Genomic DNA, 13,484 nt, shown 5'->3' with positions numbered 1-13,484 from the left:
GCATGTGGTGCTGGGGGATTGAACTGCGGTCCCTGTGCTTTGCCAAGCTTGTTTCAAGTAGGTGCTTTAGACCACTGAGCCATCTCTCCAGCCCCCAGACCCTTTTTAATATAGCTATTATCTAGTCTCCCTAGCACACTGTCACAAACAATTAAGAAGCACAACTATAGCACTATTTCAACAATTTTCCAATTAGTGTTTTGATTATATCACAGGCTTATGTGCCAGTATTTGACAACTTTAGAATACGAACTAAAGAGGCTTAGGCCACTGAGCTACCTTCCCAGCCTGGACATATGACTTTAAAATTATAGCTCGGTGGTCTAAGCACCTGCCTGGCAAGGGCAAGGACCTGGGTTTGATCCCTGCTAATGTATGCCCTGCCCCAAAAGTAGAATAAGCCCCAAAACCCAGGGTGAGCCATGCCAGCCACTGAACCTGGGCGTGGTAGCACACACTTATAATCCCAGTGCTGCTAAGGCTAAGACAGGAGGATCACTGTGAGTCTGAACTGCATAGTGAGACCCTGTATCAAATAAATAAAAGATATAAAAAAATATTTTCACTATCCAGTATGAAAGCACGCCTAGACAATCCCAGCTGCTCCTGGATTACCAGTATATATAACAATCATAACAGCTTATCGGTAGTATGTCCCAAGCAATCCTAAGGGCTTTACACTTAAGAACTCATTTGTATCTCACCAAAAATTAATCATCATCCTAATTTTACCATTCAAGAAATAAAAGCAATAGTCAATCCTTAGTAGAGTGTTTGTTTCTAAATGACTTAAGCAACTGCTTCAAATATATTATAGCTAGGCTCCACCACAGATTCTCAAGTTTTTCATTTCAACTGATGGCTGACATTGTCCAACTTCCCCTAAAATAGCTATATCTGTGTTTCTCAATTAAGAAAGTTTATATATTTTTAAGAGTATTCTGATGGGGCTGGTGAGATGGCTCAGTGGTCTATAGCACCTACTTAGAACAAGCTTAGCAAAGCACAGGGACCGCGGTTCAATCCCCCAGCACCACATGCCAGCCAGCCGTGCCCCCTGGTGGGCTGAGCTGGCCCCCACCACACACACACACAAATAAATAATTTTTTTAAAAAAAGTATTCTGAAATTCAATTTAAAATTTGTCAAATCAATAATATTCTATCTAAATATTTTGCATATAATCATTGGTATGCTGACCTAATAATCTAAATTCAAATAATCTATATTTCTTCCATTTTTGTCAAGACAGTATAGCTTATTAAATGTCACACTAGACTTAAAATTAGAACAATGCCATTAAATTAAACAATGTATCACATGGATCAAACAGCTTAAATGTTACCTAAAATATACAGCTGGCTAAATTTTACACAGAACTAACAGAATTACATAATGGTTTTCCTCTCAATACTTTGGGGCCTAGAAATACTTAAGAATACCATGGAAAGACATGACAGATAAGTTACCCACAGTAGAATGTGACAGCCCTTTATAGACTTTTTTTTTTTTTTTTTTTTTTTTTGGCGGAACTGGGGATTGAACTCAGGCCCTCGCACTTGGCGCTTGCCAGGCAAGCGCTTATTCTACTGAGCCATCTCCCCGGCCCCTATAGATTTTTATTGAAAGTCCTCTATTTGATTCCCCAATGAAGCCCTCAACTCATCATTCCAACATCGTGAGCTCTGAGAACTTGTGTCTTCAGAAGCAGACGGCAAGATCAAAGAGATCCCGAAGTGGCAAACTGCACGTGGAGAATGATGCATGGGTGCACATGAATCACCAAACAGAAATGAGCGCCATGCAGAGCCCTTCACTGTGTAGGAAACCCTCAGCACACAGGCTGCCTGCTGCTCGATCACCCTTCCAATGTTATTAAGACTTTGGAAAAGCAACACGATCCTGGAGACCGCAGACAAAGCTCACTGAGGCCTTCATTCGAGTCTAAATAGACTACAGCTATTCCTTGTTTAATGACCCACATGTTTAATGACTGCTTAGATTTACAACTGTCTTTTTTTGTAGAGTTCTGTAAATCTCGTTTATAGAGCTTCAATGTCTTTTTTGTATGGTACACTTATTTGGTAATTTTGGCTAATTGTACTATACAATACAGTAGTATAGTTCTATGTTGTTATATATTATAGTACTACGTAAGAATTATGCAATAAACACAAAGTTGTCAAGCTAGCGTTTCCTTTGACCAGTTCTTCGTTCTGAATACTATAGTATACATGCTATATACAATTCCTTATTTCAGAACCATTTATCGACCTACTTGCAGGAACAGAGCTAGGTCATCAATGAGGAATGTCTGTATTTCATTATCACACATAGATATTTAAAATCTCACTTAACAGATGGAAACAATGAAGTAGAGGCTAAACTACCAGAATAGTGATGTTCAGTAAAACAGTAGTACAGGTATAACCAGAAAAAAAAAAAAATTTTTTTTTTTTTTGGCTGGCTCAGCCCACCCTAAGGGCAAGCCTGTGTGGCACGTGGTGCAGGGGATCAAACTGAAGTTCCCTGTGCCTGCCTAAGCTTGCCTCAGCAGGCACTTTAGACCACTGAGCAATCTCACCAGCCCCATCAAAAATTCTTTACTTTTAATCAAATAAAAAAAAATCAAGACTTTTTAATTCAGAAGTTGAAAGACTGTATCTTTAAACATTAATTTATAATGGTTTGTTGCTCTAGGGTTCCAGAGCTTTCAGAAACTAAATGAATTAAATATTAATAAATATCAACATCAAATTAGTATTTTATCTCATCTTAGCCCTTCCTCATTTACCCTCCCTTTAATCCTTTGCCTTTCAATAAAATGAGACTGAGATTAAAGTCATTCTAACTTTAAGGAGTACAGCAGCAAAGTGTGTACATGTGTGACGACAGAAATCCATACTTTGTCACAATACACTGAGGGGCTGAGGCAAGTAAGAAAGGCAGGCCCACCTTGAGTGTGACATCACAGAGTTCTCCATTTTCATAAAATCGAAGAAGAGAGCTGTGGAAATCTTTCCAGGCTTCATTCGCTTCAAAGATAAAGGAGTCCTCGCCATCGCAGTCACTCACTGGAGATCTGTTCTTTATGGGATGCTGCTGCCTTTTCCCTTTTGGGAAGTGATTCCGAGCTGGTTTCCCAGTCACTGATTCTGAAGCCATTTGTAAAACTCTTATTCTAATTTAGCTTTCTTCTCCAACACCCCATTTATTCTTTGTTAAAAGGCGAGAAGACAGAGGGTAGCAGCCGCTAATCTTCAGTTTTTAAAACACACTGAACTGCCACTTTGCTGAGACTGAAAGTACAAAGCACACGTAAGAAAAAGATTATCATTGGTAACTAGACTTTATCAATATTATTAATGTAAAATAACCATACCTACTATTGGCAAAATACCTAATTTTTATGCTATTTATGTTCCATAATTCACTTTATCAACTACTTAATATCAGCAAAAGAATTTTTTTTAAAATTTAATCTGAGAACAGTTCAAAAGCACATGACCCAGCCGCCACGGCTGTGGTACATGCCTGTAACCCATGCATCCCAGAGACTAAGGCAAAAGATTCCTAGAGTTTGAGGCCAGCCTGGGCAACTCAAAAAGCACATGACACTAAGATAGGGCGTCCCATGTCTTCAAAAAGAGAGGTTATAGACTAAAAATTTTGAGTTGAGAAACTTTGTTTTTTGGAGACAGGGTCTCACTGCCATTCAGGCTGGTCTTGAAGTCACAACAATCTTCCTGCCTCAGCCTCTCAAGTGCTGGGATTATAGGTGTGCACCACCACATCTGGCAAAGTTAAGAAACTTTATTCACTGATGCAAAGGGAAAACAGAAAGGTATACTGATTGAATTAGATTCATTTACACTTTTTTTTTTTTTCCCCCTTTGGTGGAACTGGGGATTGAACTCAGTCAGTTGCATGTTTACATAAAATTAGTATTTACAAATAAAAACAAACGTCATTATCAAAACATATTTGATATATATACACCATCAGTAATCCTATGCTATCATTCTACTTTAGTAAGAACACAAGATTTTAAGCTAAAGCTGTCATTTCACCACTTTGGCTGTTTGATCTTTTTAGGAAGCTTTACTAGCTCTCATTTTCTTCATCTAAGAATAGGAATACCTGCCCTCTTACAGGACTATCATGAGATTATGTAAAATACAGCAGTGTATAATAAGTGCTTAGGAAACTGAACCACGTCTGCAAATACTGGTGACTTTCAGATAGAAAACTGTACTTCATGCAGTTCTAGAAATTTAAACTTTAGCCCCTTTGCTTTTCTTATTGTTAATCTCAAAATTTTCCAGCTTTTGACAGGAGCCAAACTGGTCACTACAAGATTACACCATGGCCAGGGAGAGGGCTCAGTGGAATAAGCGCTTCCCTGGCAAGTGCAAGGGCCTGAGTTCAATCCCGGTTCTGCAAAAAAAAAAAAAAAAAAGACTACACCATGGAGCTATTAACAACTTCTTAAGGTTTCTGTGGCAGACATGTGGGCTGGAGCACTTAAGCTGGCTAACCTTCTACAGCAGCCCAAATGACCTGTGCCCAGGCTTCTGACTCAGGAACTGTAGAGGACGCATGTGTGCTACCTGAAGCCACTACATGTGAAGAGCCATGGCACACAACAGAAAGAGACTGCAGAAACCACTATAGCTTGGTCTGTGTGCTGCCTCCAAGGCCCAAGGATTAAGGCTGGGTGGCCAGCCTATCGTGCTGCCAGGGGTGCAGGAGCCTTCCAGAGGTGATCACTGGAAGGCGATAGATCAGAAGGAGAGGCACTCTGGAGAAGACAGTAGACTCTGGCTCTTCCTCTGTCCCTCTGTTCTTCAGATTGAGATTGCTTAGGCAGGTGCCAGGACTGGGATTCGATTCCAGCGTGCTGTGCCAGCCCCACCCCTGGGGCACACTGAGACAGACTGGGCATGGTGGCATGCCCCTGTAATCCTAGCACTTGGGAGGCTAAAAATAGGAGGATCACTATGAGTCCAATCTGTGTAGTAAGACCCTGTAGACCCTGTACTAAATACATTTAAAAAAAGGATACACAAATGGTCAACAAGTATATGGAATATTGGTCAACTTTACTAATCATGAGAGAGATGTGGATCAAAACTGTAATATCACCACATATTAGAAATAAGGGAAGAAAGAAGAGGGAGAGAGAGGGAGGGAGGGAGGGAGAAAGGGAGGGAGAGAGAGAGAGAGACAGAGAACATGACAGTGTGCATATTCAAGAATGAGAACACTTGGAAACCCCTCATATTGTCAATGAGAATGTAAAATAGTGTACCTGCAACTGAAACTGTATGCTATCCCTCAAAAATTTAGAAACAGAGTTACAATAAGATCTAGATATCCACTTCTAGGTTATGTCCAAAAGAATTAAAAAATGAACCTCAAAAGGATACTACTTGCATACCCACATTCAACATAACATCCAAAACACACAAGAGATGGAAGAAGCATAAATGTACATCAACGATGAGCAAAGAACATGTGCTTTATCTACAATGTAGTACTACGCATCCCCCCCCCCAAAGAAAGTATTGCCATGCTACTGCATGAATAAGTTCTGTGGACATTATACAAAGTGAATGAAGTCAACACAAAGAGACAAAGACTGCTTAATTCCACTTACATGAGCCATCTAAAACACTCAAACTCAGAAAATAAGATGGTCTCAACCAATAAATGGATAGATGATGTGGTCTCTTTAATGCAATGGAGTACTACTCAGTCATAAAAATGGCTAAACTTGAGACATCTCTAGATAAATGGATGCACCTTGAGACCACATTCTTAAGTGAAAAACATCGGACATATAAAAATACTTAATTGTTTCTCTGGTGTGAGAAACTGGACGTGGAAATAAAGACCAAAATGTGTAACAGATACTGTGAAAAAGAAAGAAAATATTCAAATGGAAAGGGCAACTAGGAAGGGGGAAAGGAAGGAAGGAAAAAGAAAAAAATGAGAAAAGGAATAAAAGGAAACACTTTTATAAATAACAAAGGAAAAAGGGTTGAAGTGAGGAGAGGGATATGGGGAAAATTAGAAAATAAACTTAAAAAAAAAAAAAGAACCAAGATATATCACTTATAGGTACAAATTCCCTATGAGGAATGTGATCACTATGTGTACCTAAAATGTACTAGTAACTTTATTTAAAAAAAAAAAAAAAAAAGATGGTGGCTGCCAACAGCCGGAATGAGGGAAGGAGGGCCTTTGATAGGTACAAGAGTTTCAATATGCAGAATGCAAACACTCCAGCAATCTGCAGCACAGCCCCTTGAACATGGCTAAGCCATAGACACTTGTGTGGCTCAGTGGTACAGCACGCCCTTAGCATACAAGCCCCTGGCTTGGATCCTGAGTACCCCCCAAAATGTTAGGATGGCAAAATTTCTGTGATTTTTACCAGTTTTTCTTTGTAAGTCTGAGAATACAGCTCAGTGACAAAGCAAGTACCTTGTATGCCTAAAGCCCTGGGTTTGATCACCAACACTGGACACACACATGCTTGCACACATGCGCGCACGTGCACACACACACATACACACACACACTAAAGATACTGTATATAATAAAAGGGTCAATTTAGCAAAAAGATGTAGCTCTGGGGCTGGGGAGATGGCTCAGTAGGACAGGTGCTTGACTGGCAAACACAAGGATCTGAGTTCAATCCCCGGTTCCGCAAAAAACAAACACACACACACACAAAAAAAAAAAAAAAAAAAAAAAAAAAAAGATGCAGCTCTATACATCAATACTCACAATATCAAAGGTACAAAAGACAAAAGAAAATGTAACAATGCTAAAAGAAAAAAAACCCAAAACATTCCACAATTACCATAAAGAGATTTTAACATTCCTTTTCCGTTATAAAAGTAGCTGACAGCAAATGAGCAACAATATAAAAGAACAGAGCACTATTTTATTTATTTTTTGGGGGGGCAGAACCGAGGATTGAACTCAGACCCTTATGCTTGCCAGGGAAGCACTTATTCCACTGAGCCATCTCCCTGGCCCAAAAGTTTCTTTCTTTTTTCTTTTCTTTTCTTTTTTTTTGCAGAACCGGGGATTGAACTAGGCCTTGCGCTTGCCAGGGAAGCGCTTATTCCACTGAGCCATCTCCCCAGCCCTTAACAGAGCACTATTAACTGGAGCATTTATAGAACACTCCTGCTCAGCAACAACAGAATATACATTGTTTTCTAGTGGGCATAGCATGGAGCACATAAACCACATCCTAAGTCAATTAATAGCTCACAGATTAGAAAACATTACGCGGGGCTGGAGAGATGGCTCAGTGGTCTAAAGCACCTACTTGGAACAAGCTTGGCAAAGCACAGGGACCGCGGTTCAATCCTCCAGCACCACATGCCGGCCAGCCGCGCCCCCTGGTGGGCTGAGCTGGCCACACACACACACACACACAATAAATAAATGTTAAAAAAAAAAAAAAAAGAAAAAAGAAAACATTACGCATTGCCTTTATGGTCTCTAATCATAAGTGAATTAAACCAGAATAAAAGATAACAGCCAATGGGGGCCGGGGAGATGGCTCAGTAGAATAAGCACTTGCCTGGCAAGCGCAGGGCCTGAGTTCAATCCCCAGTTCTACAAAAAAAAAAAAAAAGATAACAGCCAAGCTCAGCAGCCTATGGCCCTGGAAAAACAAGCGGGTCCTGTCAAGTACAAAATCCCAAGACAGCACGAAATAACTGCCAGGACCTCATGTAGAACTTCTAGTGAGCTCCCATGAGACGGGGCCTGCACATTAGGACACAGATGCCAGGAGGAGCCTGCTACTGTGACTCTTCAGTGCCTACACCATGTCTCCCAGATACAGGGGATATTATTTTTGCTTTTTTAAAAAAATGTATTTAGTACGGGATTTACAGGGTCTTGCTACACCGATTGGACTCGTAGTGATCTGGTTTTCAGCTTCCCAGGTGCTGGGATTACAGGTGCATCCCACCATGCCCAGTCACAATCACCAATCACTGTCTCAAGGTGCCCCGGGGGCGGAGCCAGCACAGCACACAGGAATTAAACCCTGAGTCGGCCTAAGCAGGCACTTTAATCTGCTGAGCTATCTGCCTGGCCCTTATTTTTGCTTTTTGTCCTTTTCTCTCATTTGGCCCAAATTTGTTCTGCATAGCCAGTTTTTCCCTCACCCCCAAGCTCATCATTTTTCAAGTAAATTTTTGGCACAGTTTGTACCTTGTCTCATCCAATTCCTTGTTCAAGGCAAGAAGTTTAATTGGTGAGCCATTTCTAAAGAAACTACTCAACAACACTAGCAGCCAGTGGTGGCTGGCGCTCCAGTGGCTTAGGAAATGGAGGTAAGAAAATGTGAGTTTAAGGCCAGCCTGGGCCAAAAGGTGCGACCCTGTCAAAAACAAAACAAAAACCTCCAAAAGCTCAAAAGCCAAATACACTTTTAAATAAAGCACCAAGGGGAAGGGGCCAGGGAGATGGCTCAGTAGAATAAGTGCTTCCCTGGCAAGCACAAGGGCCTGAGTTTAATCCCCGGTTCCACCAAAAAAAAAAAAAAAAAATTAAATTAAATTAAAAATAAAGCACTGAGCAAAGAGGAAATAAGATGAAAAACTAAAACATGGGTGTGGGAGGGGATGAGCCTCAAGTGAGCTAGGCAAGCCACTACTATTGAGTAGACCCTAGTGCAGAGAACATTCTTAACTGAACAAAGGGAAAAGAAAACATTTAAATTTGTGGGACACAGCTAAGGTGGTGCTTTAGGGGAAATTTAAAGAAGTATATTCTCAAAAACAAGTTTTAAATCAATAACCTAAGATTTTATCTTAAGTAATGAGGAGAGAAAAATGAAATAATCCCAAAAGAAGCATAAGGAGACACTGAGCAAAAACCAGAAAGATTGAAAAGAGAAAACAAAATCAAGAGCTTTTTTTTTTTTTTGAAAGATCAATATGATAAACATCTAACACAATGTTTTCATCTAGCAAGAAAAGACCGACAGATCGATCAAACGATTGACCGACCAACCGACCAACTGACCTGCCCAGGTGCTGGGGAGATGGCTCAGTAGAATAAGCACTTTCCTGGCAAGTGCAAGGGCCTGAGTTCAATCCCTGGTTCCGCAAAAAAAAAAGAAAAAGAAAAAAAGAAACACCTGCCCACTGTCAGGGAACTTAAGTATCACAGAACATAGGACTAGTTACAGTAATATTTGGGTTAACTCTTGGATAAGTTTCGGTAGCTTTTAAGTTTTGAGGACTTGCTAAAACCTGGATGAATCTCAAAAACCTTATACAAGGGGCTGGGGAGATGGCTCAGTAGAATAAGCACTTCCCTGACAAGTGCAAGGGTATGAGTTCAATCCCTGGTTCCAAAAAAAAACCTTATATAACTAAAATAAGACAGACACAAAAAAAGAAAAACTATCTTAATCCGCTTACAAAAGATATCCGAATATTACCATACTGCTAATTTATACTACTAAATGGAAAATATCTGAATATTATACTTCTAAGTTATGTTTCCAAATGATAAGAAATATTTGGATGTTACTATAATTGCTGATTTATACTACTAAATGGTGGGAGATTCTTGAATGTAACTATGCTGTTTTTTTAAATTTAATCATAGTTAGAAAAACAACCTCTACATTCAGACTGTTTCACAAGCCAATTCTACCAAACTTAAACAGAAATTTAACATGGGTGTGGGAGGTGGTGAGCCTTGAACAAGCTAGGTAACAGGAAAAAAAAAAAACTACTCCTTAATATCTGTATCAGAAAAAAAAAGAAGAAATATTTCCCAATTACCAGTATTCTATAAAAAAAACAAATATGGGGGGGGGCAGGGAGATAGCATGGCAGTCTAAATGCCAGCTTAGGCAAGCTCAAGGACCTGGGTTCCATCCGTAGCTCCACAGGCTGCACTGGCCCTGCCCCAGGTGTGCCAAGTCTGCCACTGAAAGCGGGTGTGGTGATGCACACCTGTAGTCCCACTGCTGGGGAGTCTGAGGAGGATCACTACCAGTCCAAGGTCCATAATGAGACCCTACACCAAATACATTAAAAAAAACAAAACAGAACAAAACCAAAGACGGTACAAAAGGAAAACTATACTTAAGTGTCCCCATGTATACGGACATAAAAAACCCCACAGCAAGCATAAGAAAAAAGCAGAACGGTGGGAAAGGTGCCTTCTCCACAAAGACCAACAGGCACAGTGTACACTGTATGGCGAGGTGAGCAGCAACAGGGAACAAGAACACTGAGAGACCCACAACCATGGGGGACTGAGACCTGGTCACCAACACAGGAAAGCATGCAGGGAGCGCAGGACACTTACCCGTGCAGACACAGCTGGCAGTGTAGCTACAAGAGAGGGTCACAGTCTCCACACCACACAGGAGAGTTTCACAGTCCCCACAGGTCCTAGAGGGAGCACTGTGGTCCTCACAAGCCACAGGACTGCATCATGGGCCTCAAAGGCTCACAGCTCCTTAGATAAGGAACCTGAGACCTGCACTGTTGCCTCACTTTTTTTTTTTTTTTTTGGAACTGGGGATTGAACTCAGGCCCTTGCGCTTGCCAGGGAAGCGCTTATTCCACTGAGCCATCTCCCCGGCCCCAAACACAAACCCTAGTACCTTTTTTTTTTTTTTTTTTTTTGCGGAACCTGGGATTGAACTCAGGCCCTTGTGCTTGCCAGGGAAGCACTTATTCCACTGAGCCATCTCCCCAGCCCTGCCTCGCTTTGAAAAAGGACCTCATACTACTCTCTGCACCAGGACACCATGGCCAGAAGCCACAGTGAGAAAAGAGCCGAGCTGTGTGAGAGTTTAGGCTGCTTCAGGAGTCAGAAAGCTTGCATATTTCCACCTCTGGGACACAAAGATTTCACTGCACAGCCAGAGTAAAGCCATCCCTGTGCAGTGCAGCCCCAGCCCCAATGAGGCTTGCACTGTAAGACAAGGTGCCACAACAAGGAGGGAACACAGCATATGGCCCTCGATGTGCATAGGTCAGCAAGCTGCTGTCCTCTGAAGCCAAGGTAATGGCCTGCTCTATGTGGAGTCATGGCAGTGCTGGGACCAATAGGGTTCCTGCCACTGCACGCTGAACACCACTCAAGCTCTGCTACAGAGAGGGTGGTTCACAAAGGACTACAAAGGGGGACTCCCCAGCTACGTGGCTCTGGTTGGCCCTGTTTACAGGCACCCACTACAGCTGAGGAGTAGGGTATTCAAGCCTGGCTGCAGCTATCACACCACCTCCAGGCCACAGCCAAAGAACTCTGCCCAGCACCAGGAACATCCCACTCTCACATGCACTACAACCAACACAAAGGAGTGCCACGGTTGCTGCTCCTGCCGGCCCCAACCCCGCTGAGATGTGATTAAGACTGGGTGCGGTGGTGCATGCCTGTAATCCTAGCACTTGGGAGACTGTAAAACAGGAGAATCACTACGAGGCAGATCCTGAACACCCTGTAGACCCTTCCCTAAAATACAGAAAAGGGAGGGCTGCAAGGAAAGCCAACATTTTGGCCCTAGCCTTCCAAGGTCACTTAAGACTCAAGACATATGAGAACTTGTACTGTAACGTCATGTAACTCAGTAGTGTCCCAAATTTTCTGATCAAGGAGATTATGGGGCCAAAGAGGAAAGTGATCGATGAAGTAGAGTGTGCCTAAGGAGAGTCACATGGAGAGAAAACATCCTCTCAGGCTTTCACAGAGAGCACATTGGCCAAGCAATGGCTGTGACTCATCCACATGGCTGACGCTGACAAAGGTTCTACAATCTGAGGTACAGGATCTCAGGATAAATCCTGAGGGGATTTGACTGACCTTATCAGATCCAAAAGCTACAACTCTTGTTGCATAGGTCCTGCTTTACCTTGGTCTTAACCATCCAGCAGAAAGTATAAAAACGAAGTATAAGAAGTAAAGCCATGGTGTTATGTTGAGCTGTAGGGGACTCAGGTCAACAATTTCTGACATTGCCAGTGGAAACGGAAGACACAATACTATTATGGATTACTGAACTCTTAGAATATTTTGCTGAGTTTACACACCTATAATATTTAAATGATGGAACTTAACAATAAAAGGGGATACAGATGAATGTCCATTTTGTATCTGTGTATTCAAAGTGGTTAGGACAGACATATAGTTACATTCTCTTAATGAATAGAGGGATATGTTCTAATGGTGTTTGTAAATAGGATATCAAGTCCGCATCTTGTATAGCAATTAACCACTAGGAAAAATGTATGCAATGTGTTAATTATTGAAACTGTCCTACCAATTTGGTTTCAAACTGTCTCATTGCTATTTGTTTCTCAATAAAATTATTGGGAAAAAAAAAAGAGGTACACTTCACTAGCAAAGACATACACACATGGAAAGCGAAGGATGGAAAACAACATGTTATGCAAATAAAATCTGAAAGCAAGCAGGAGTAGGTATATTCATATCAAACAGCAGATGTTAAGACAAAATTAGATAAGACAAAGAAGCCCACTACATATTGGTAAAGTTACATCAAGAAGATGTAACAATTTTATGCAGCAAACATCAGTGCATCCCACTTCATAAAAGACACTATCCAACATAAAGGGACACAGAGGTCCCAATACAGTGATAGTAGATTTCAATTCTCCACTCTCACCAAGAGAGGTCATCTAGAAAAAAAAAAATTAACAAGGAAACACAAGTGTTAAGTTATGCCATCAATCAAATGGACTTAATAGAAGTATAAAGAACATGCCATCCAACAATGCACATTTGTTTGGCAGCTCAGTGAATGTTTTCCAAAACATCATATTTTAGGCCACTAAGCAAGCCAACAAATATATAAAATCTGAAATAATTCTTGCATCTTATCAGATTGTAATGAAATAATAAAATCAACAGTAACAGAAAACAGAAATTCAATCAACATAAGGAAATTAAATAATTCACTATTAAATGATCAATTCACCATGGAAGAAATCAGGGGGAATATAAAAAACTGCTAGAATCAAATGAAAACAGAACACAACATGCCAAAATCTTTGGGATACAACAAAGGTAGTTCTAATAAAGAAGTTTACTGCTGAGTGCCTACATCAAAACATCATAAAGATCTTAAATCTTTAACTTAATAATATATCTGTAGGGAAAAAAGAACAAACCAAAACTAAGCAAGCAAAAGGAATGAAATAAAGATGAGACTGAATACTGTTAAAATGGTTATATTACCAAAAGTTGTCTACAGATTCAATGCAGTCTCCACCAAAATTCCAATAATCTTCTTCACAGAACTAGAAAAAAGGGGATCCTGCACAGACCCAGAGCACAGGGGGATCCCAGGCCGCGGGATCCTAAACAGACCCAGGGCGCAGGCCCGGCAAGTGAGTGAGATGACCGAGGGCCGCGGGATCCTGAACAGACCCAGGGCGCAGGCCCGGGAGTGAGTGAGA

General features: G+C 41.1%; 1 protein-coding gene across 2 annotated transcripts in view; it reads right to left on the bottom strand.

Moving 5' to 3' along the window:
* Positions 1-13,484, bottom strand: part of Klhl8 (kelch like family member 8) — a 67,577-nt gene that overhangs the window by 35,167 nt on the left and 18,926 nt on the right. Inside the window, exon 2 of one of the 2 annotated variants that reach the window (XM_004629166.2) lies at positions 2,956-3,299. In XM_004629166.2, the coding sequence (XP_004629223.1) occupies positions 2,956-3,165 (210 nt within the window). In that variant the 5' untranslated portion in view covers positions 3,166-3,299. Of the gene's footprint in view, positions 1-2,955; positions 3,300-13,484 lie in introns of those variants that run through there. The other variant, XM_023713064.1, reaches the window with a different exon arrangement.

The sequence above is a fragment of the Octodon degus genome, unplaced genomic scaffold, assembly GCF_000260255.1.
Source record: "Octodon degus isolate 3935 unplaced genomic scaffold, OctDeg1.0 scaffold00028, whole genome shotgun sequence".
Taxonomy (NCBI): Eukaryota; Metazoa; Chordata; class Mammalia; order Rodentia; family Octodontidae; genus Octodon; species Octodon degus.
This window is presented reverse-complemented; position numbering and strand designations above follow the sequence as displayed.